This window comes from Styela clava, chromosome 8, assembly GCF_964204865.1.
Source record: "Styela clava chromosome 8, kaStyClav1.hap1.2, whole genome shotgun sequence".
NCBI classification, from domain to species: domain Eukaryota; kingdom Metazoa; phylum Chordata; class Ascidiacea; order Stolidobranchia; family Styelidae; genus Styela; species Styela clava.
The window spans coordinates 17285052-17310314 of record NC_135257.1 but is presented as its reverse complement, the minus strand read 5'-3'; the positions used below and the strand labels follow the sequence as shown (position 1 = coordinate 17310314).

The 25263-nt window shown below is 38.2% G+C and overlaps 1 protein-coding gene across 1 annotated transcript; it reads left to right on the top strand.

Annotated features, from left to right (window-relative positions):
- The first annotated feature begins 911 nt into the window (after window positions 1-911).
- LOC120346345 (Fanconi anemia group J protein homolog) lies at window positions 912-24745 on the top strand. Its single transcript, XM_039416056.2, has 21 exons — window positions 912-1225; window positions 1794-1886; window positions 2245-2386; window positions 2878-3067; window positions 4285-4406; window positions 11497-11711; window positions 12585-12775; window positions 13323-13464; window positions 14020-14126; window positions 14677-14854; window positions 15549-15686; window positions 16119-16310; window positions 17239-17422; window positions 18165-18330; window positions 19004-19136; window positions 19520-19662; window positions 19962-20650; window positions 21708-21794; window positions 22326-22423; window positions 23157-23376; window positions 24451-24745. The coding sequence occupies exons 1-21, from the start codon at window positions 1013-1015 to the stop codon at window positions 24618-24620; spliced, it is 3813 nt and encodes a 1270-aa protein (XP_039271990.2). The 5' UTR covers window positions 912-1012; the 3' UTR covers window positions 24621-24745.
- Window positions 24746-25263: the final 518 nt, after the last annotated feature.

Sequence of the window (25263 nt, the reverse complement as noted above, 5' to 3'; positions counted from 1 at the left end):
GGGCCTCTCAATTAGCCTTTCGTAACAATCGTGTTTGTTCAACACAATTTATGTGCACCTTAGCAATATTATTTGAAACCCAGATTTTAATTAGTTCTCGGACAACGATTTTGATATTATTATTTGCTATATGACGTTATTATAAATTACATAACAAGACAATCAATGGTACAACTGACAAACAGAATGACTGTCCCCAATCATCTTCTCGGGTGCAGGAATGACTCGACACATCCCGCTCCCGCGGGAAAGATAATCCGCTGAAAAGCAGAGGGCGCTGTTTGGATTTTAGTTCCCTAATTTGTAGCTATCGATATATCGGCTTCTTGCAGTCTTGTGTTTGCACAGGGCTAGTGCCGCACCACTCACCTGTATTACTCCCATCCATTCGTCATTTAATTTTGGACAATATTGTTACGTTTATTGAATATCGCACAAGTGGTTATGCCTAAAGTGTTTATAGACACTTTGATTAGGCCAAACTCAAACAGCAGCAAAATTAGCACTGAAATCAAACCAATCTGTTTTGATACAGCTGCTTAGTCACCGAGCCAAAGACGTCAAAATGGAGTTAAATATAATTTGCCTGCCTCTAACATACTGATATTACTTCTTCCAATATGACAATCGACAAATAAGAATTGAATATTGTGCAATTTTCTTGAATACATTGATTTAATATCAAGTCTATGCTTCCGAAAACATATAATTACCTAATCCTGTAATCCCTCACACCGGTACCGTACCTGACATGGAATGGTAACCGGACGAGAGGCCGTGTTTCGCCATATGGTTAAGCCGTCTTATTGGTTTTCCTCTCCCTGAGATAAATATTTAAATCTTATCCCTAATATATAGCCTACGAATTTGAAGCCCTTCTTCTGACCTCTCTTCTGTATGATTACAGTGTCTGTCGCCGTCACTAGACATACTCAATAATATGTATATATTGCAGTACCGGTAATTGACGACTTTCCGACTTTAGTTTTCATATTACAACAATTATTTTACTATGGAGGATACAAAGTTTTCGGCAACGTCTGCTGTGTCACTCAAAATCGGAGGCATTACTGTTAAATTTCCAGCACAGCCATATCCTTCACAACTTTCTATGATGAGTATGATAATAAAAGGACTAGAAAAACGTCAACATTGTCTTTTGGAAAGTCCAACTGGAAGTGGAAAAAGTTTAGCATTATTGTGTTCGGCTCTTGCTTGGCAGCAGGTATTGAAGTACTGTTTCATTTTAATTAACTTTTTCCGGCAATTCAAACACTTCCCCGTATTGATTTGATTTCCGCGAGACTTAACTACTTATCCCCCTATTGTTTATATATAAATTCCGAAATTAGAAAGTTGCCTTGACTTGAGTCAAGGCTAGTTTGTTGTCTATCCATGAGTTTTATTGTTTTTACGAAAAATGTCAGAATGTAGGCTTTGTATTCCGTCTAATTGCAGAAATGTGCTAAACCTAAACTAAGTTTTCCATATACATTCGGGGGACGGTAGGAAAACTTTGAGACAGGGTTTACAGGTTTAATCATAAGATGAACCACAGCGTCTGTCCGGTTGCAAGTTCTTGTCTGGCATAGAATAGTTAACCAGTTAATCACTTGCACAATGCAAAAATCATCAAGCCAATTTGCACATTTATCTATAATTCTGTGTTTCATCCTGCATGCTAATTTTTCTGAGGTTATAGTTTTAAGCTGTTTGTTGATGTAGAAGTATTGTGAAGATATTTATCTTAATTATTTTTTGTTTTCTAAAACAAATGCTTTTCCTCATTTCAGACACAATACGAGAAATCAGAGAACGAATTCCTTTCCAAATTAACTTCAGATGTTGAAAAACAGAATCCTATTTGTACATGTGATGAATTGAATGTAAGGGAATTGTGTTGTGTAAAATATCTCTAATTGTAGTGCAATTCAGTGTTCGGAAGAAGTCCTATACGTCGAGATGTGGGTCACTTGAGGCAAGTCGATCACTGAGCTAAGTCAACTGACGGTAAGTCAGTGAGTCTAAGTGCGAGTCTAAGTCATTTTATGTAGATGACTCGGTTCGGACTAGAGTTTACCTAAATTCGAGACAATGACTCGATTCCTCCCAACACTGGTATGATCTCATTACCGCATTATGCTTTTATCCAAACTTCCTTAACAGTAGCTAACCAAGATTAATGAAAGCATTTATGGAGGAGAAAGGAATTTCACATTCTTCTATTCTTTCTCATGATATCAGGGTAAAAGCAAACCAGAGTCATCTGTCGGCACATCTAGTAGTAATTATTTCAATGCAACGACCGGTAGTGACGTCATAGATCTCTGCACACCTGAAGATGATGACTGTGATGATGATTTTAAAAAAAAAGTTAAAGCTAAATGTGAGGAGAATTTATTATCGAAAATTTTTATAAAAATTTCTATATCATCTTGACTTTTATCGTGTCATGTGTTTCCTAATATATCATAGATAAAAATTATGCAAAACATAATAATATTCATTTAATATTATATTTTAAATTTTTCTGGACACAAAGTGGACCTTTTGCTAAATTGTCGTTGTTGTTGAGAAATCTGTGCTAATATCCCAATCTATTTCAAATTTTCGGTAATTAGATATATAACTGTGTTAATCCTGTGTACAATACTTAACCAGTGGTATAGGAAAATTGGCAATGCTAAAGAAAACCGGAATGATTTTGTCTCCTCCAAGCTATAGTAGTTCCTTACTTATCTATGACCGCTTATACAGATTCTTATTCAGAGCGAGAGTCATATAAACCATTTGAAAAATATTCCAGGTTGCTCTTCCTCTAATTTAAACGCAATTTCGTTGAATATTCATTGACGATTTGCATAAATTTTTTTACAGCAAAGGCGAAGACTATTCTTTGTCCTGCCTGCAGGGAATTGAAGGAAAAAAGCAAATGCTGTCAATCAGAAGAAAAAGAAATCGACGACACAGAGTTTAAAAAACCTCGAGTACCTAAGATATGGTTTGGTACAAGAACACATAAACAAATTGCTCAAATTACAAAAGAATTGGGAAGAACATCTTATGAGTGAGAATAGTTTCTATTTCACTTCCAGTTTAAAGCATACTATACTTGTGCGTGACGGTGTGGCTCATCGGGCTAAACGTTAGGAATACACTCGCCACCGCAACTCTGATTACTCTGTGTGGGTTCGCAGGTTTGAATCCAATGCGGGGATGATTATGTGCGAGAGGACTGTTGGACTCCTCGCCGCCGTAGGGGGGTTCACGTAACTGCTGGTCAGTTACGGCTTCCTCCACCTTCAAGTTCATGCTTCCGAAAACAAATAACTAACTAATCCCATACCTGACATGGAAAGATAATCGGGCGAGAAGTCGTGGTTCGCCATATGGTGAAGACATCTTATCGGCTTTCCTCTTCCCCAGGATAAATTAGTAAATCCTATCCTATACTATTTCTTATCAAATCCTCGATTCACCGAACAAAAATTTCCAGAATATTAAAATCTGGATAATGAATTTTAAACTAAAACCCAAAATACATGATTGGTTAAAGATTCTTTAGTGATGCTGATTTCTCAGCAAAATTGCTGAACTTCCAATTGTTGCAAATTATGTCAATCACCAGTCACCACTGTTAGTTACACTTTTGTTTACCATGTAAAGTTGTGCATATGGATATTTTATGTGGTCATCTATTCTCATACTTCGTGTACATTCTGTTATCTGAACACATCGTTTATCTGGCTGATTAATCCACTCATGCGTTGAAACTGTTATCTCTATTCTCCACAAATATATGTGGAGAAAACTCATACACTTTATGTATATCCGCATGAGCCTTTTTTTTAATTAGGATACTTAGTTTTATGTTTTAGATCTAATAGACCAGAGGTTCTCAAACTTTTTAAGCAGCGTCCCTTCCCCCTTCTTAGAATTTGTAAAGTCTCGTACCCCACCTAAAAAATAACTAGCTAACAGTAAGCTACAAATAACAGATAATTAGGGGAAAGTAAACTTCATTCGAAAAACAATTTAAAAATACATGGATGGAACATAAATTTTCAAAATAAAGCGGACAAATCTAACAAATATTTTTATTTTTAATCAGATCCACCCCCCCCTCGAAAAATTGTATACGCCCCCTTGTGTGACGGGCCCCATCGCTTGAGAACCACTGTATTAAACTATTGGTATTTGGCTAAAAATCCTTTAGAAAATTGTGAGAATACCCATCTAGACTTTAGATCTTCAGATACCTGACATATTATTTATTTATTTAAGCTCTACAAACATGACTATATTATCAAGTCGTCAGCATTCTTGTATCCATCCTGCAGTTATGAAATCATCGAATAAAAATGAAGAATGCAGAGACCTGAGAATGGGAACGCATACTCTGGGAGGTATGTCAATTCGTTTTGTCATTGAACCGCAATTCACAGTAAAAAATGAGAAGCCTAATTACACCAAATGTTAGAAATATGCTCCCCCCTGCACCTCTGATTACCCTGCGTGGGTTCGCAGGTTTGAATCCTATGCGGGGATGGTTATGTGCGAGAGGATTGCTGGACTTCCCGCATCCGCAGGGTGGTTTACGTCAGTGGTCGGCAACCTTTTTCAAGTTACGAACCGGTAAAGCTTGACCAAACTTTTGGCGGACCACCTTTATACAAACGAACTAAGCCTATGCAATAAATTATACGCAACAGGAAATTTATGTCGACAATATACTAAAAATGACGGTGATGCTGTTTAATGTGATGTCTGTATTTGTTTGATGGCCATTAACTGTTCCCATATTCGAGATATGGTCGACATTGACACACGTAACGTGTTTCTTACTTCCAGCCTATTTCTTTTTTGTAGTAATTGATATGTCCCAAAAGATTCACTATCACCCTAAAATACAGTGTGACTCAGTGTACTGTAAAGTGCTTTATTGTGCTAATATTGTGTACAGTGTTTTAATATTATTTCATATGTACAGTAACACATAATTTCATTTCAATCTTCCTTTCCAACATGTATCCTTTCAGTAACACAACATGATGGCACTTGTACCATGCCTTGACCTTTGCACCCCTCCACCTGTACATGGCAATGAGCTTCCTGTCTGCCGGTACTCTTGGACTAAACTAGCCTTGTGCACTGAACAATCTGCTTTAACTATTAACCTGTAATTTACAGATAAAACAGTAGTTTACTGCAGTTAGGATTATATTCTTTGTTACTGATAATAAAAGCTCAGTTCTACACCCGTTGGTCTGTTCTTAGTCAAGCCAGGCTATCTGTCAGGAAGCAATCAAGCAAGCACAGCCCTGAACATATTAATGGCGACGAGGTGAAACGGAAGAACAGACACTATAGTAACCCATCTCAGACATCACAACAGATAATCCTGACTGTAGTTTTGAATTGGAACAATGGCTACTGAACAATTTGAATCACCATCCAGGTCAATCGGAAAGTTTGACCCAGAGATGCACACCACGAATGTGCATGACGCATTCTGTGACTTTGTCAACCAGTTTCATTACGAATATGAAGCTATTGCGAGGGATCCGCCTCAAGGCACGGAGGACACAAATGCATGGGTCCAGATCAACAAAAGAAAAAATATTTCTTGGCCGATTCGCATCTCGCAACTTTCAAAAAGACTTTGAAGACACTGTCGCAGAGACTGATCGTTCACTTCTCACATTTACAAACCTCATTGCGAGAATGAAGGCCAGATATGAGCCCACTCGCAACTATACCTTGGCCAATCATGAGTTTCATCGCTTAAATCAAGATCAGGACGAGAGCTTCAATAACTTTGTCCATCGTTTGCAGCATGAAGCTCGATCTTGCAAATTCAGCTGCAGCAATGAAGGCTGCGACATCCCAGATATCATGGTACGCGACCAAATTATAGTTGGAACGAGACATGATGACATTAGAAGGAATGCTTTAAAAAATCAGTGGGGGCTTAAGGATCTGATAGAAAATGGGCGCAAGATAGAGGCTGCATCCCACACAGCACAACGCCTCCTGGAAAACTCGACAACTGAGGAAGACTTCACAAGCATATCCAGGATGAGACCAGGGAAATACTCCCGTAAAACAAAGAAATCCAAAGCTGATTCCTGGCCAAAATATCCTCTTTCCCAGTGCACCACATGTTCTTCGAAGACATGTCAGGGTGGAAAAACATGTCAGGCACGCCATTCAAACTGCTTTGCTTGTGGTAGAAAAGGCCACTTCAAAGGATCAAAAATATGTAAAGGGAAACCAGCAGCAAGAGCACACAGGGTGGAGCCAAGAACTAGATCCTCAAAGCCACATTCGGAAACTGACAGCTCCTCCGAGAATGATACAGAGGAAGAAAGCAGTCCACCCAGCTCCAAAGAAGGAGTGCGCAGAATGAGACGCATACATAGAGTCCAATGTAAGAAGGGAGTATCAAAGAACAGCCGTTCGAAGAAGCCTGCCTTCACTCCAGCCAATCCGCACGAAACAGGATCTACTATTCGCAACATAACAAAACCTCGATACAGAGTGGAGATAATTGTAGCCGAGAGACGCATCAAAGGTTTCGCGGACACGGGAGCAGACATCAATGTGATGTCAGAGACTTCTGCATCCAAACTGAAACTGCCTCTGTGCTAAACAAAGATAAAGCTCAGACCGTATGGCTCCAAGCCAATCAGATGTGCTGGATATTATGAAGGTAGTATCATGTTCAAAAACGCAGCGACAACAGCTCGATTTTACATAGTCCCAGGTGATTCAGAAACACTACTCAGTGGCCAGCTTTGTGAAGAACTTGGAATCATCAAATTCAACAACTGCACAAAGGTATGTTCAGGCAAATTACGAGCTGTAAGAAAGCTCCATTCATCTGAATCAGACATTTTTGCAAAATACCCAGAGGTCTTCATGGGTGTGGGAACACTGATCGATCATGAAGTGCATTTCTATATGAACAATAAAATACCTCCTGTTGCTCAGGCAGCGCGTCCAATTCCATTTCATCTCCGGGAGAGATTTCAACAGGCTATTGTACAAATGGAAGAACAAGGAATCATCGAAGAGCACAGCGGTCCAGCACCTTGGGTCTCAAACCCGGTGCTCACACCAAAAGACAATGGTAATATCAGAGTAACCATAGATCTTAGAGCTGTAAACAAAGCAATCAAAGCGACAAACATCCCAATTCCGCGGGTGGAAGACATCAAAGCCAAGCTGTCTGGGTGTGCAGTTTTCAGCAAACTAGACTTCAAATCAGCCTTCCACCAACTTCTCCTAGATGAGAGTTCACGCATTGCAACAGTATTCCATGCTGGACAGCGTCTGATGCGATACAGAAAACTAACAATGGGAGCTAAACCGGCATCAGGCGAATTAACTAAAGCGCTGATCCCAGTCTTCGCTAACATCAAGGGTGTACATATCATTCATGACGATGTTATAGTGGCAGGCAAAGATAAAAAAGAGCACGACAAATCCTTGCACGAAGCGCTCAATAAAATACATCAAGTTGGCATGACACTCAACCCGGACAAATGCATTTTTCGCAAACCAGAAATCCCGTTCTGGGGCATGATCGTTACAAAAAATGGGGTTCGGCCAGACCCAGTCAAAGTGGAGTCACTTAAAAAAGCAACAAAACCCCAGTCAAAAGATGAAGTCATGTCCTTCTTGTGCTTTGTACAATCATTTGGTGACTTCATTCCACACTTGTCAAGCAAGACCACACATCTGCGCAGCCTAACAAAGAAACACAAAGAATTTAGGTGGTCATCACAATGCAACAAAGAATTCAAAGCTCTAAAACAATCTTTGCAAGCAGACACAGAGCTAAGATATTTTGACATAAATTCCTTAACCTTCGTGTTCGTGGATACCCATACATCTGGCATCTCAGCTATCCTCGCCCAAGGGAAAAGCATCCAGGAATCCAAAGCAGTAGCGTTTGCAAGCCGTGCAACTAAGCCGGAAGAACAACGCTACCCTCAACTCGATCTCGAAGCACTAGCTGTTGATTTTGCTTTGCGACGATTCCGCAACTATATCGCTGGAGGCCCACCAGTGAAAATCATCACAGACCATAAGCCACTGGTCAGCATTTTTAGCAATTCGCGCAAAGGCTCAATCAGAACCGACAGAATCAAAATGAGACATCAAGACATACTGTACGAAGTTCAATGGGAGCCAGGCAAGCACAATCCAGCAGATTATCTCTCACGACACTCAACTCCCTTCCATGAAACACCCGAAGAGTGGCAGAAAGAGGCTGGAGAGCTTGAAAGGACTGTATACTGGCTTCAGTACGGGCCTTACATCGAAACAATATCTATGTCAACCATCGCGCAAGAGACGAGCAAAGATAGAGTTTTGCGGAAGTTGAAAAAATACATTGTCAAAGGACAGATTCCTGAGCACAAATCGAGCTTTAACGAGTACCGGAAATTCCAGGATCAGCTAACACTCGTTGATGGACTCATTATGAAGCAAGACAAGATAGTGTTGCCAGAGACACTATGGGAAAAAGCCATTGAAAAAGCACATCAAGGAGGCCACCCAGGGATTAATATTCTCAAGCGACGAATTCGCAGCCATTTCTGGATTCCAGGCTTAAACAAGCTTGCAGAAAACAAGGTAAAAAATTGTGAAATGTGCCAACAATTCACTAATAAGACAACCAAACAGCCACTGAAGTCAATCATTCCATCCAGATCAGCATGGGAAGAAGTCAGCATAGACCTTTTTGGCCCTATGCCAGATCACAAACATGTGGTGGTAATACAAGACATGAAGACGCGATTCCCAAATGCAAAAATTGTGAATTCCACAGCAGCACGTCATGTCATACCAGCTATAGAGGAAACATACACCTACTATGGGCAACCTAACACACATAGAACTGACAATGGACCACCATTCAACTCCAGAGAGTTCAAGGAATTTTCAGATAGACGTGGCATTACTCATCAGACATCCTACCCTTATCACCCTCAAGCTAACCCGGTGGAAACACTGATGAAACCTCTGGGTAAAGCAATGAAAATCGCACACGCTGAGGGCAGGGACAAGACCAAAGCCCTAAACAACTTTCTGACAGGATTTCGATCTACCCCTCACATTGCCACGGGGCAATCACCAGGAAACCTTATGTTCAGAGGTGGCTACCAACAAGATTTTCCCCGCAAAGTACTCACTCCACAAGAAGTTCAAGATGCGGAATCTCTGGACATACAGCAGAAACTGGAACGTCAAAGTTCCATCAACAGCTCTATCAAAAGAGCACCTTCACAGTTCAGATATGGCGATATGGTACTGATGCGAAACAATAACGCTAAGAAATTCGACCCAATCTTCGGTCCAGATGTTCTCAAAGTCATCAACATTGGCTGTAATGGACTGGCACTAGAGCGTCAGTTTGATGGCAAAAGATTTCGAAGACATTTCGACGATGTGAAGCCATATTTCTCCGCACCACAACGTTCACGACTTTCTGCTCAACACCAGACACAACCTCCTAGCTGGTGGCAATGGGATGATATGGCTCAGACTGACAGCAATCCCATTTCATTGGATACCCAATGACGGAACACACTGGTGGACCAGGTGGATCACAGGCCGCAGTCATACCCTGCGGTGCCACGAGCACTGAGTCGCTTAGCTGACTTCAACAATCCAGGGTACACAGAAATGTATGACTATTGAAACGAGTATAAAAGAGGGGAGTAGTGATATGTCCCAAAAGATTCACTATCACCCTAAAATACAGTGTGACTCAGTGTACTGTAAAGTGCTTTATTGTGCTAATATTGTGTACAGTGTTTTAATATTATTTCATATGTACAGTAACACATAATTTCATTTCAATCTTCCTTTCCAACATGTATCCTTTCAGTAACACAACATGATGGCACTTGTACCATGCCTTGACCTTTGCACCCCTCCACCTGTACATGGCAATGAGCTTCCTGTCTGCCGGTACTCTTGGACTAAACTAGCCTTGTGCACTGAACAATCTGCTTTAACTATTAACCTGTAATTTACAGATAAAACAGTAGTTTACTGCAGTTAAGATTATATTCTTTGTTACTGATAATAAAAGCTCAGTTCTACACCCGTTGGTCTGTTCTTAGTCAAGCCAGGCTAGCTGTCAGGAAGCAATCAAGCAAGCACAGCCCTGAACATATTAGTAATCAATATTGAAAACCAGGCCTCACATTAAGATTTCGGGAAAGTTAACAATGTTTTGTTGGGGAGATCTTAGTCAGACTGATGAGAGACATTCTAATACGAGCGTAGAGAAAACAATTGACCCAGCATTATTGCGACATACTGACATGGCAATTGTTAATGAAATCAGACATGTTGCTCAATAGTGTTATGCAGTGGTTTGCACTGTCGCACAGATGATCTGTGTCGGGGTCGAATTTTCGACGACTGTTTTCGTAACGAGTTTAACATTGAAACCCTTAACAACTGCGATGCTGACTGGGCATATCGAGCAAACTGGTTTTGGAATGCGCAAGAAAGAAAACTATTTTTCCGTTCAAGCACTTTGGAATGGTCGACCCGCGTGGCTCTGTTTTACAGACATTTTCAAATTTTAAAAATCAAAATTAACTCGAACGACATACAACCGACGCTACTTGTTACATAAGAAGCGCCGTACAGCAGCACTTGTCACCGCATAAATCCATGTAGAGACAATATTAATATTGGGATTAATTTTTGTTTTATTTATTAAATGTCGGGTCGTTCAAGGCCCGTAACAAATTAGCTCGCGGGCCGCATTTTTTCCGACCCCTGGTGTTGTGTTTGTCTGGTTTACTGTTGGGTGCTGTTTTTTAGTTGTAGGGTTTGTGGTGAGATTGTGAAGGTTCTATTACGGCCTTGTCCGTTTTTGTGTCACCTCTCTGCAGACCGGCAGTAACCTTTTCGCGGACCGGCGATGGGCCGCGGCCCGGTGGTTGCCGACCACTGGTTTACGTAACCGCTGCTCAGTTACGGCTTCCTCCACTATCATGTCCATGCCTCCGAAAAACAAGTAACTGGCTAACTAATCTTGTACCCGACATGAACAGGTAACCGGTCGAGAGGCCGTGGTTTGTCATATGATTAAGCTGTCTTATCAGCTTTCCTTCCCCCCGGAATAAATATGTAAATCCTATCCCAAGTTGAATATATATTTGATTGAATATACCGGGTGACCCCAAAAGAAAACAAACCGTAAATTTGTAAATTAATTCATTAATTTCCTCTACAAAGATGAGGGAAATTCATTTAACACTTGGACTTCTGTTTGTGTATGATTTAGAATATGTTCCAAATTACCTTGGTTCTGTTTTAGTGTCGTGGGGTCTGTATTTTTTCCACCCTATACAGTCGTGCGATAACCGATTGATCATTTTTTTTTATTATATATTGTTTCTATGAACCACCTACCGGTATATTTTCTTGTTTTTTCTGTTCAACTATTATATATTATTACAGCAAAATGTGCATTTTATCAAAATGTTCACCGAATGAAAAGTCATTACCAGTTGGGATGTGCAGGACTTGGTGCTGCATGGGACCTTGAGGATCTAGTGGGACTTGGAAAAACTATTAAGGCTTGTCCTTATTACAGTGCTAAAGAACTTGTTTCATCGTCAAATATTATTTTTTGTCCTTATAACTACTTGATTGACCCAATGATAAGATCTCAGGTCAGTGTACTTTTGATTTTTGATCAAAAAGGAAATAAACTCTTGATGTTTTTGCTAACTATATCTTCAAGGGGTTATTTTTATGATACTGCACACTGCACTGTAACGAAACGATTGCCATCAGGGCCCCCATTTCGAAAATTTTAATGTTTTGTTATTTTTGGAGGCGCAGTTCTTACCACTTCATGGCAGCTCCTGCCACGAGCGAACCGCGGCAGCTCTTGCCATGGTTTTATAGCACTATTAAGTAATCAGTAATCAGTATTAACGGTATATTCACAAATTAATGTACCCGATTTCAATTGATCATGCGGAATTATAGCTACTTAAACCCTAACCCTAACCCCAAATCCATAAAAACTGTAACCATAGGAAAAAAAGTTCCAACTTACCCGATATTTTTCACCATAAGGGACAGCCCTGTCTTTACGGCCCACCTGTCGTGGTTACGGCAGCAAAATTTTACCTGCCATTGCTTTTCAATTTGCTGCCGCGGTAACGGCAGATCGTGGTTGGTTTGTGGCAGCTAAAAAGTCAGTCGCCATAGGTTTGGCCGTAGCGGCCATGGTTTTGCGGCAGCTGCAGGCGCCACAGAATACTTAAAACTGCACTTGTATTTTTGGATGGAATACATGGATTAAAACACTATGCTTGCTTGTGATTTCACATACAGAGTGACCCTAAAAACAAAGCCCAGGTCATTCAAAACATATTCTGAAAAGAACATAACTTTTGTTCTAGATTACTGATCTTTTGTGTGCAATATTTTTACGACATTCAGTTTCATTTTGTCATGCGACAGCCTTCAATTCAGTACAAATTTTGACCTTGTCAACTAAATGCCGATTTTCTTTTTGACATTTTCATCCCCAGATGCAGATAAATCTGAAAAATCAAATAATTATTTTGGACGAAGCTCACAATATAGAAGATAGTGCAAGGGAAGCTGGGAGTTTCACAATGACAGAGGCTGCATTAGCAAACACAACAACTGATTTAGATTGTTTGATGAATGAAGGCATAAAAGTTGATGATCATAGGCCATTGCACCTTCTTTGTACAAGGTAAAATTCTGTCAGCCTAAAGTATGATTTGAGGGTTTCAAATTTTAAATTAAACTTTAAATCTTTATATATACAAATTTAACTTAACTCCTATTTTAATTTTTGAGTTTGGTTGTGTGACTCCCTATCCTCCCTCTATGCCCTTATGCTAACGTTTTGTCCGATCAAAATCAGACTTCCTCAGACAAGCAGTTTACAACAATGGAAAGAAATGTACAATCATGGACATCTACATTAAATTGGAAAAAACATTATATTCTGAAAAGGATAGATTTTATTATTTCATAAATTTAGAAAATTGTAAATTTGAAATAATAATAAGATGGTTAGGAGCTGGAGCTACTAAAATTTCTGGTAACTTTGGCTCCAGCTTCATCTTGCGGTAAGATTGGATCCAGGTCTGACTCAGCTCCAACGAAACATATCTCCATCGCTAGTCTCCAGCCCTTCAGCCCTGTTTAACGCTATCTAAGCATTCAAACTTGAATTCTCAAGCAACTTTAGCATGCTTTTGAAAATTTCTTCACTGCTAACTTCTACTACACAGGTTAGGTCAATGGATAACAGAGCATGCCAGGAATCTCAGTCCTTCAGATTATGAAACAGCGACTCAAGTTTGGTACGGCAGAGATATTATCAGGCATTTGAATGATTGGGGAATCACTCAAGATACTCTACCATTACTTGAAGTAAGATTCCAACGAAAGTTGTTATTTATCAGGTAGGAGTATCCAGAGAATGAAGTTTTAATTGAATACAGCATTGAGTCTGTTGTGTTTATTATAACATATTGTTAACATTTTGGTATATTTGTACCTCTATAAGCAAAAGTAATACATAGCACTAAAGTAAAGAAAAAAGCTTTGTACAAAGGATCCATTCGAAGCTGTAGGCCAGGGATGGCTAACCTTGTATCAGACTTGAGTAACTTTTGGTATTAAATTTTATGAAATTTGTATGCAAAAATGCAGATAGTTCAGATACACGGCTGGGCGATTGGCGCACTGTTAAACATTATGCCATCATTATGTCATCATCATTATGGCACCTCTGATTACCTCTACTATGAGAGGATTGCTGGACTCCTTGTCGTCATCGTAGGGTGGTACTGTAACTGCCGGTTGGTAACGATCTCCTCCACCATCAAGTCAATTTGAAACAAATAACTGGTTAACTACTTCCCTACCCGACCTGGTTTGCAGTCTCTGCTTCAGGATATTCAACCTATCATATTTGAATTTCAGGGTAACTTTGCAGTTGCAACTGATCTTGGGGAGGAAGATATAGAAACAGCTAAAATACTTCATTCATCAAGTCAGGCTACTCTTGGTGGTCTCTTCAATGTTTTGAGGTAATTGTTTGCTATGTGAATCTTAACACACTTTCTTTAATTCACTTCACTCCTCCCATTCATTTTATACTCTTGAGGATGGATCTACTCAGTTAAGAATAACCGCAAATAGGGGTATTCATATGTAGGAGGTTCAGTATTTTATAATTTTGCTACATCCATCCCGTAATATTCTGAATTGATCTGTTTCACAGAACAGCACGATGTCATACATTGTAAAACTAGACCTAAAATAGAAGAAACACTGGGATTCCGACGACAAGAATAATTAACATAGGTCACTGTTTGAATAACATATAATACAAATTTCACAAGTTATATTCCTGAGACACCTCTAACTGGTATACCTTCTTCAATTTCTTATACCTGGTGTATAACCCAAACAATTGAACCAATTCATGAAGTCCTCTAACAATATTACTGCTATCAATATTGTATTTCACATTGCACTCAGAGACTTGGGTTTTATCTTGTTAGATGACACTGTTCACCATACTCGACATAATTTTTGTCAATTTTCTTCTTTATCACTAATTTTTTTTTAATCAAGATACCTGATGACACAAGAACACAAATATTGCGATGATTACAGAATCACAATCATAAGACAGATGGTGTTTGGTCCAGTCCCACCTAAACGAACCAGAGACGGATGGGTAACTTTGAATAAGAGATCGAAGAAACACTCTGTTACGAATCTACATTTCTGGTGTCTTAATCCTGCAGTGGTAAGATGTCTGCCTTTCTCATTTAGTTTTTTTTTTAATCTAGGGGCCTCATAATGGCAGCAGAGAACTTACAAAGATGTTTAAAAATAGTGATAAATAGTGACTCAATGATAATCTATATGTCTCAAATTTTTCATAGTCGATCACAGATTGTGGAGAACACACATCAAAATTTCTGACCATAGCAGATTATCACTAGGAATCCGCCACCAGCTAAATATAGACAACATTAAATAGACCAGGGGTGCACAACACAGGGCACGCGTGCCAAATTTGGCACGCCAAACGCTCAAACGTGGCACACGAAAGGTTTTAAAAAATAAATTATTTATGATATAGGCCTACATTAAAATATCACGTTTATATCAAAATCAGCAGTTTTTCAGGACATTAAACTGTTTCAATAAATAGATATTCGTTATTATGTATTATTATTGGAATTTGTTTGTTTTACGGGAGTTAATTTACAATACCAACGATTGTTCGTGGCACGCGACAAGATTAATTTGAAAAATTTGGCACATGTCCTCATTTGTGTTGTGCACCCCTGAAATAGACAACTGAAACAAATATCTGAGAGGTAGTGGGACAGTACACCATGTGGTTGAACCATTTTATGTCCCCTTTGGAAATATGAAAATCCTATCCTGCTTGGTTTCTAGTACTATATAGTAGAATGCTATATTTTCTTCAGGCCTTCAATGACTTCAGTGGAGCTCATTCAATCATTCTAACATCCGGTACTTTATCTCCAATGTCATCCTTCTCATCTGAACTTGGTCTCTCGTTTCCAATTCAACTGGAAGCAAACCATGTTATCAAAGATTCACAGGTTAGTCTGATGGCAATGAGTGGTCTGGTAGGCAGGCGCACATATTCCTGGAATAACTTTAGTATTCATTTTTGAGCTGTTTTAAAGTTTTTGTCGAGGTGACTGACTTAACACTGTGAATAGTGTTTTTATTTTGTTGATTCATCTCATAAATAGAGGATATATAGCCAGGCAAGTGCAGGAGCCGCCCTGATGAAGGTAAGAACTGCGCCTCTAGCCAGAACCAAATCGAGGAAAATTTAGACCTGACTACTACAGTTCAACACTGAGCTATTCAAAAAATGTTCCAGATTCATTTTGATAAAATTTTATCTATGCCAGCTCTCACCTCGAGTTTGAGGAAAATTTTTAATCAAGACTCTCACCAAACTCCGAATTGTAAATTTTCTCGGACTGTACAGACCTGTTTAAACCTCTTTATTATTTTTTTAGGTGTGGGTTGGATCTATTGGCAGAGGGCCAAAGGGAATACAATTGGAAGCAACTTATAAAAATACAGATAAGTTTGAATTTCAAGACGAACTTGGGAATCTTATATGTTCTGTCTGTCGAGCTGTTCCTCATGGAGTTCTGTGTTTTGTTTCGAGTTACAACATGCTGAAAAAATTGCAAGAACGTTGGCAGGTATAGAGAGATATTTGAAAACTAGAAATATCTATCAACATGGAATATTCAACTAGAATTTTTTAGGCGTCACAGTTTCCTCAAATTTTACCTGCACTTTAAAGTGCTGCTTGTAGTTTAATTAATAGACTGACTAGGGCAGGGTTCCCCTAAAGGGGTACTCGACTCCACTTGGGGCCACAGAGGTATTAACTAACCAAGTACCTGGTAGTTAAACTTGAAATTGTAGTTTCCATTATTGTGATGTTTGGTGACATGCCGAATAAAATACCTGATGAATACCGACTAAAACCAAAACAAAATATTTCATTGCAGAATAGAGTGTCAGAAATGTTGAGAGTCTTTGAAAATGGGCTACAGACAGTGAAGGCATGAGAACCACCATCGGGCCAGGATTTTATGATCTAAAATGCCAATATCACATGCACAATTCGAAGTTTCATTTAGATCAGGGATTCCCAAACCAGGGGTCGCGACCCCAAATTGGGTCGGAGTGATAAATAGGTAGGGTCGCAACCAGGTCATGGGGTCGGTGGGGTCGCTGAGGTATGGTAGAGGATAGATGTACAACTCATCTAAGATTTGACAAACCATGTTAAATTTAGCAGTTTGTACCATGGCTTAATGTAAATCAGGCCCATAGGCATCAACCTATGCTTTTGTTATTGAAAATGTAGGTGTTTATTGTGACATCACTGTTGGGTTTTGGCTTATTTTACTTAATACCACCACATGACCAAACTCAAAAGTCCAGTGAAAGAAGCTCTAAAGTTTCATGAAAAATATATATATTGACCTGGGGTCGCACTGGACACATGAAAGTTGTCTTTGGGGTCGTCCTGAAAAAAGCTTGGGAACCCCTGATTTAGATTGATAGATAGGTAGAGAATTATTTTGATTATTTCAATTTGAACATTTACTAAATCAGACCACTAGACTCTGGGAAAGAATCGAAGAAACCAAACAGATTGTTTGTGAACCGAGAAGTAGCAGCAAAGATGAGTTTGATTCCTTGTTACAATCATTCTACGATGCTGTGAAGAAATCGGAAGAAGAGAATCAGTTTGGTGGTGCTCTGTTGATTGCTGTATGTAGAGGAAAAGTCAGTGAAGGTATGAACAAGGGAATATATAGTTGTTTGAGTCGTTTAGTTTGATCAGAATTAACAAAAATTAATCTCTCCTTTCTTTTATATTTTGAAAAAATTTTGATTTTACCAACTTTGTTTCATCCAAGCTAAAAATTGGAGCTTAAACATAAAACTTTGAGTCAGCATTAGCCTAGACTACATAATTTATTATGTCACTCGTGGTATGAAAAATTGTTTTGTCGATGCCACCTCTTTGATTTTTATCGGACCAATAGTTTTCTTCATCTGTCCGGCTCTTCTTACATACCTACAGCCTTACAGGACTGGTAAATAAAATATTTCATTGAGAAATATTAGAAGTACTATTGTTCACATTTTTTTTGTAAAACCTTCCTACTGGCTTTCCTCTCCTGCCCCGACAACTATGAAAATGTTATCTAATCCTACTTAGTTTATATCTATACATAGTAAACCACTGATCATAAATTTTGTTCGACGGTGAGCCTGGACACTGAAGTATACCGGTAGTTTCTTCTTTTTCTGAAATGTACAATATAATACATGCAGAGCTCCTAATCCAACTGTGACTGAATTATATAATATAGAAAGTGACGCTTTGATTAGAACTCATATTATATTTTGAGTAATGTTGGGAGTTGTCAAAACAGAAGAACAATCTAAACATTCGTAAAACGTTCAATATTTTCCATATATATCATTTGCTGGATACAGATTTATTCAAACTTCATTAATTTCCTTTTTAGGACTTGATTTTGCTGACAATAATGCCAGAGCAGTGATAACAGTTGGTATTCCGTTTCCAAGTATAAAAGATAAACAAGTTGAATTGAAAAGAAAATACAATGATATGCACAAGAATCATCGGGGATTGTTAGCTGGATCTCAGTGGTATGAAATACAGGCTTTCAGGTGGGTTCCATAGACAATGAGTAGCGAAACTCTATCGTAATGGTTTCAGCTTTTTTTCAAAATATTCCTCCCTTTGTTAATTTGACATCTCTTTATTTCGCTTTCACTTTAAAAAGTCAGAGAAGAATCTTGGTGGGGAAAAGCTGCTCTATAGCAACTCATTTCGTTAAGATTCTCATTTTTGAATATTCGTAATATTAGTCGACAACATTTGGATCATTGCGTAGCATTTAGAATTGGTAAATTGGAATTGATAGGTGGGTGGTTGTCTGTCCATTTTTGCACAAATTTTTTTGTAAGAAAATTTGCTTAAAGTTAGATCATGAGCACTCGCGTAAATCAAAGTAGGTGATGTCTGAACCAAGTTACGAATGGCCACTGATGCGCCAACTGCTGATACTGTAAGGAATTTAGCGGTAAGGCATTCTAATCTTGGAAAGAAAAAATTGTATTTACTTTATTTAACAACATGTTTAATAAATGTGTAATTTTTCTCCATTAGAAGTAGATATTTGAATAAATCTTATCTCAGCATCTTGCTATATTTTGGACAGCTGTACCAGGATTTATGCCAATTCGCTAAGTGTACCGAAGATCTTCACAATATTATACCAAGATGACAACACCATGATACCTGATGTTGATCAGAATAAATTTGCCTCATTTATTACAGGGCAATGAATCAAGCACTCGGTCGTTGTATCAGACACAAGACAGACTGGGGTGCTCTCATCATTGTTGATGATAGATTTTGTAAAAATCCTAAAAAATACTCCAAGGGTCTGTCAAAGTGGGTTAGGCAAAAGGTAAGTGGACATGAAACAGCATCAAAAGAATTTATTAATAATACTGAAAAAATGATAATCACTACTTGCTTTGGCATTTTACCATTTTTTATCTTTTTTTACAACGTTTTTTTATGATACCAAGCTACCACTGTACCTACCACCTATATTTTATCATTGCCTCCCCAATTTATGATACCCTGGGAAATGTGGTGACCGTGGGATTTAAACTTGAGATCTTCAACTCGGCAAACCAGCATAGCTAAAGGGCTGTGCTTCAATAACTAGGCCATCATGCCCGCTGTCAGCAGTAATCTTCTACTTCAGAATTCTGTTTTTGAAATTAGCTTGTTCCCTGTATACCAGCAGTTTGGTACAAGTCATTGATTTTTGTTAATTCACAGATGATACCTTACACATCTTTTGACAATGCAATGTCAAATATCACAGCATTTGTACAGAGACAGATGTCAGGTACTTCTAATGTTTCATTACCAACCGTCAATGTTAACAGTTCACCCCCTATTACATCTTCTTCCACTGCAAGGTATGTTGACTCAGTGTTGTTCAATGGCATCTTCGTCACAACAATAAATTTTTCAATTGCTCAAATTACCACTGTTGGGTACCGGTTTCTAAACTCGCCCGACTCCAACTCGCCTTCACTTAATCTCCAACACTGTTCATCACAGCGATGGCTACTAATAATTGATCACCCACAAAATATTTTTAGTTTATTTCAAACTGTTATCTGCAGTAAAAAGTACCCCTTATTTCATGATGTATGAAAGTAAAATCAAATTGTGATTTTTTGAAAATATCATATTGTCATTCTATTTTAAACAGATCCATCTTGTCTTCAATTCATGAATCATTGCAAGTTGAAAAAGTTGAGCCTAAGTCAATGGATGTATCTCTGCATAGAAGTATCGATAAATCTTCTACAAAAAAGAAAAAGAAGCCTACCAAGCAAAAAGTTGTGACTAAGACTACAGAAAATATTCTTCATCATGACAACGATGAAATAGATTCAAGTCCAAATGATGATTTCCAGAATGAGAGTTTTGTTAAGTTTAATAGAACTTCTGTAAGAAAAAAAACTAAAGCTAAACCACCATCTCAGATGAATTATTCAAAAATTATGGAAAATAACGGTTCAGATGGAACAACGAATCGCAAAATTAATGAAAATGAAATTTCAGGACTTGAAACTATAGCCAATATCAAACCCACAAACAATTGTGAAAAATTTCACCAACAAATTCCAGTTAAACGGGAATCCAAAACAAACTTGTCAAATTCATCCAAAAAAACGATTTTAAAACCATCATCTGACACAGCTCTTTCAAACACAACACTTCCAATCCCAAGTACTCTGGATGTAATTGATTCTTTAAACGATGATGTAATGGTTGATGATTTGTTCGATTGCACAATTCCTGCCACCCCAGAAAAAATGAACATCACTGTAATTCCCGAATCACCGCCGTCAGCCAATGGAGATTCAAGTCACATCGGATTTCAGCGAGCATTGGGTATGTTTTCATTCACTCCCTTTACTCTGAATTTGTTTTAACAATATAAAAAGAGCAATTTTTTTTGTTAGGACTGGAACTCTCTAGTTGAGCATTGCCTACACAATTTATTACTTATTAGAACCTGTGATGTGTAACCAGCAATGCCAACACGGTGTAACGCTTAATCCGCTAGGCGGATAATATAACACAAGTTAAAAACTATTGATCGCTTATAACAATGATGTTGCGCCAGTCGCCTTCAAACTATCTATCATTTTTGGTACACAATAAAATATGTGTTAGCGCAATATTTTTGAGTTTTTGATTCGCGTAAAAATGAAGCATGCTCTGGATCAACTCAATGGGGAATCTCATCGATACCTCTTTTAAATCGAGTTTATTACGTGCAATCCTTTCTATGAAAGGGAGCAATGGAAGCATGGAGCGTTTTAGAACTTTTACATGAACTACTAAATTGCAATCATTGTATTGACGACGAGTGGCATCTCTCTACCATTTGCGCACGCCACATAGTAAATTTAAGGCTAGAAATGTCTGGAATTATGGGGAAGCATTGTAGTTAAAAGCTTTTTATTTTTCATATTGACATGTGAGAATTTTTGAATAGCCGCCCAGAATTGACGCAAGGTGGTGGGCTGGAAATCTAGTTAACAGCCAAGGCGCACATTGACCCACGTTTACGTTTGTATTATGGTCGCCAAGAAAAATAAAAATATATTTTTAAGTTGATCCAACAGCTATCTGCGGAACCATTAGGCAAAAAATATGAGCTACGACGTATGTTTGTGAGCGCGCGATGCTGTAATATGGTCGAAAACGTGTTTTTCTACTTTTACATTGTGACCTCACGGACTCGGAGAATTCGAGTTGAGTCCTTGACCTATTACTTGGATTTGTTGAATCTCTGTAATGCTGGACTCGTCCCATCCCTAATAGGTTGTGGTATCAGTTACTTTCTTGGATGACACCAGGACTAATCAGAAAATTTTGTTTGAAACAAAACTTATTTAGTTTTGTATCTATATTTATATTTGTGAGAATAATCTACTTTCAGATTTTGATTCTGGAATATCGTCAGCAAGAAAGAGAAAACTGACACAATCCCATACTGGAAGCTCAACACCTAATTCCAAGCGAACAGGTTTAATTTTTAAAAATTGGTTGTGTGTCCTTTTACACCTAGCAATTTCCTAGGGTGTATTATATAGTCAAGACAGAAGATTTCTCGGTACTCCTGTAGTGCATGTACCAGGTTAGATTTAGGCCATAATTTAAGTCCGATTTTCCTTATTTTAGTTCTATTATAAGTTCGGAGATTGTCTGTGTTAGTCAAATGAATATAGCCTACCCCCTGCCCATAGGTTGATGATGTAAAATAGGCGAACAAAATTAGTTACCGCCATATTGCTACACACACTCCTGGAGCGTCAGAATTTCACTTTTCTTTTATGAAATTACATTCAAATCTATCAAGCAATTATATTGTTTTTATATTTAGTTTTGTCACATTCAAGGAATTTTATCTCCCTGTTTTTTGTTTGCTTATACTTACACTAATTTTAGAAATGATCACAATTGACTGTATTTTGTGTTTGCAGATTTTCATACTCTTTTTCGTTTTACGTTCCAACATTTTGCATATTCATATATTTACATATTTATTTTATCTTAGATAAGGAGGATTTTGATACATCATCAAATTGTGAGCAGAATTCTGGTGATCTTTTATCACGGGCTACAAGAAAACAGTGTTTGAAAAAAGAGAAAGGGGTATGATGAACATATTGCTTCCATATTTATTCCTACAATATTCTAAGTTATTATACAAAGTAATCAATCAGTTTCAGATGTTTAGTCAGCACTCCTGTAGTATGTGTACCAGGTTAGGATTAGTCCATAATTTTTTTCCTATTTTCCCTATTTTAGTTCTATTACAAGTTCGAGGGCTGTCTGTGTTAGCCAAGTGAATATATCCCATGCCTATAGGTTTCAGTCCCTTTACACATCTTGATGTAAAGTGGGCGAACAAAATTAGTTACCTCCATATTGGTACACATACTTCTGGGGCGTCGTTTAGTTTATATAATATTGGTGTAACTGAATCAGGATACTCCTTATCTAAATCCTATTGTTCGTTTTATATCTGCACGAAGTAATGTTTTTATCAGGATTTTGACTAAGATTTTTTGTTGGGACAATGTAATCAATTTTCTTCAATTGACTTACCATTTGCATTCAAATATTTAGTACCTTTATATGGAGGTGTCTTTCAGAAGGCTATACCCTATAACACATTTTCCAGAGGCCCAGTGTTTTGTAATTTAATAAAATTGTGCCGTTGCATCATCTTTCACGCTGATCATAAGCGTATCGTATCACAAGCCTATTTGGTCAAATTAGCTCACAAGTGTTAACAAATACTTTTGATGTACTATCCTTGTATTCATGTAATTGTTCATTGCGCTCTTGTTTCTACTTCAAATTTCATATCTATTCATTTCAGACACACATTTCAGAAAAGAAGTCCGTTCTCAAATGCAAAACATGTACAGTAATACTTTATGAACATATTCAACAAACTATTGCATGTGAGAGGCTGCAATCATCATTTATTAACGAGAATTTTCTCGAACAAAAATCGATCATGTGTGATGTGTATTCAGTAGAATCAAAGCATATGGATTTTGAATTCATCACATTGATCACAGAAAATAGTAGAGATGGTAAGAATTTATATTGTATTTTTGACGGCCTTATTAGGCGAAACTATACTCAGCCTTGTTATCAGTGACCATAAATGATTAAATAATTAAAATTGCTTTTATGAAATTGATAGTTACTAATGGGAGACATGGTATGGAAAATAAGGCTCATGGAGCGAGCTTAGACTACTGGTGATAAAAAAACGCATTTGTAACATAGGATAGGATAGGATAGGATTTACATATTTATCCCGGGGGAGAGGAAAGCCGATAGGACGGCTTATCCATATGGCGAACCACGGCCTCTCGTCCGGTTACCATTCCAAGTCGGGTATTGGATTAGTTTTTACTGTATTGTTTGTTTTCGGAAGTATGGACTTGGTGGTGGAGGAAGCCGTAACCGACCAGCGGTTACGTGAACCACCCAACGACGGCGAGGAGTCCAGCAATCCTCTCGCACATAACCATCCCTGCATGGGATTCGAACCTGCGAACCCACGCAGAGTAATTAGAGGTGCGGTGGCGAGCGTATTCCTAACGCTTAGCCCGTTGAGCCACACCGCCGTACCACCACTGATGATGTTAGCCAGGGGTCAGCAACCTTTAGAGGTGCGGTGGCGAGCGTATTCCTAACGCTTAGCCCGTTGAGCCACACCGCCGTACCAACACTGATGATGTTAGCCAGGGGTCAGCAACCTTTTGTCGCTCGCGGGCCAAAATCAAAGGTTGCAAGTCATTGGCGGGCCGCACATATTTTTAGAATGTTAAAAATCGAATGGATGACCGATGAATCACATTTTATCACACAGATCAGAAGTTAAATTTTAAGCAGCGCGCGAAGACTGACCATTCGAATATTTTTTGCGCTATTAAACCATTTGTTTACTATGATTCAGTGAAGCGTCGCGGGCCGGATGATAAGATGATGTAAGCGCTGAAACATCTATAAGTTGTATCGTTGCAAGTATTCTGGGATGGTTTTTCCTACCCATCAGGGCTAACATTTGTATACAAAATAATTGTGTAAATAGTAATGACTGATTAAATGTGACTCCAGTTATTGAGATTTAAATCGGAATCCCTGTTTTTCTTCAGATTCAAGCATTGAATTAAATTCAATCTGGTGCGAAGAAGATCATAGGTGCTATCAAATATATCGATGTCAGTGTTGTATGAAACCGGTTGCATTTCAGATAGTTTCAGAACAACAGTTAAAAGATAAATATTTTTTCATATGTCAACTGGTGGAAAGGATTGATGACTGATTATTTCTAATATTTATTTCTACGTTTTCGTTTCTACTTGCCAATTTCATGTATGCACTTTCTATTTCTGTATTAAAGCCTAATTTTTAATAAATGAGTTCAGTGCAAAGCTGAATGAAAGGGAATTGTGGCGGTGTTTGTAAGCTCTTATTTTATTTTGAATTCTCTTACCGTAATTGAGTTTTTGACCCAAAGCAGATTTTGTATAAGCAATCATTTAGTTTAGAATTTCTGTGCTTGGGAGGACCGGAGTTTTCACGTTGTTAAGGGCAATCGATTGAAAATTTTAGCTCGCGCCCACAGCAAGTACGAAAGTTATTAGTTCCAAATAAATGTGAGTAAATTAGCCACTACATGGACAGAAAAAAATGGTTTGGCCTTGTTCATATATTTGAGCATTGCTCTCCTATTTCCGCAACAGCGTACAATCCACGACAACAAACCCGCGTAACAGTTGCTTTGTTCTGACATATTTCCAAGCATGGTCATGAACACTGACTTATTTTTCATAGTTACGGTTACCGGTACTGTTTGTGAAGTTTTAGTTATGTGTCCTAATTTAATAAATAAAAACTGTTGCAGAAGGCAGGAAGAGGCCAGTTTGAAATTAGCTGTATTTCTTTTATTGACAAGTAATTGAAAA

Bases quoted from the DNA above. Each gene is read 5' to 3' on its own strand.
- LOC120346345 (XM_039416056.2), top strand. From the start codon at position 1,013: ATGGAGGATACAAAGTTTTCGGCAACGTCTGCTGTGTCACTCAAAATC. The intron at 15,687-16,118 runs GTTAGTCTGATG...TTATTTTTTTAG, and splicing joins ATGTTATCAAAGATTCACAG to GTGTGGGTTGGATCTATTGG. The intron at 16,311-17,238 runs GTATAGAGAGAT...TTACTAAATCAG, and splicing joins AATTGCAAGAACGTTGGCAG to ACCACTAGACTCTGGGAAAG.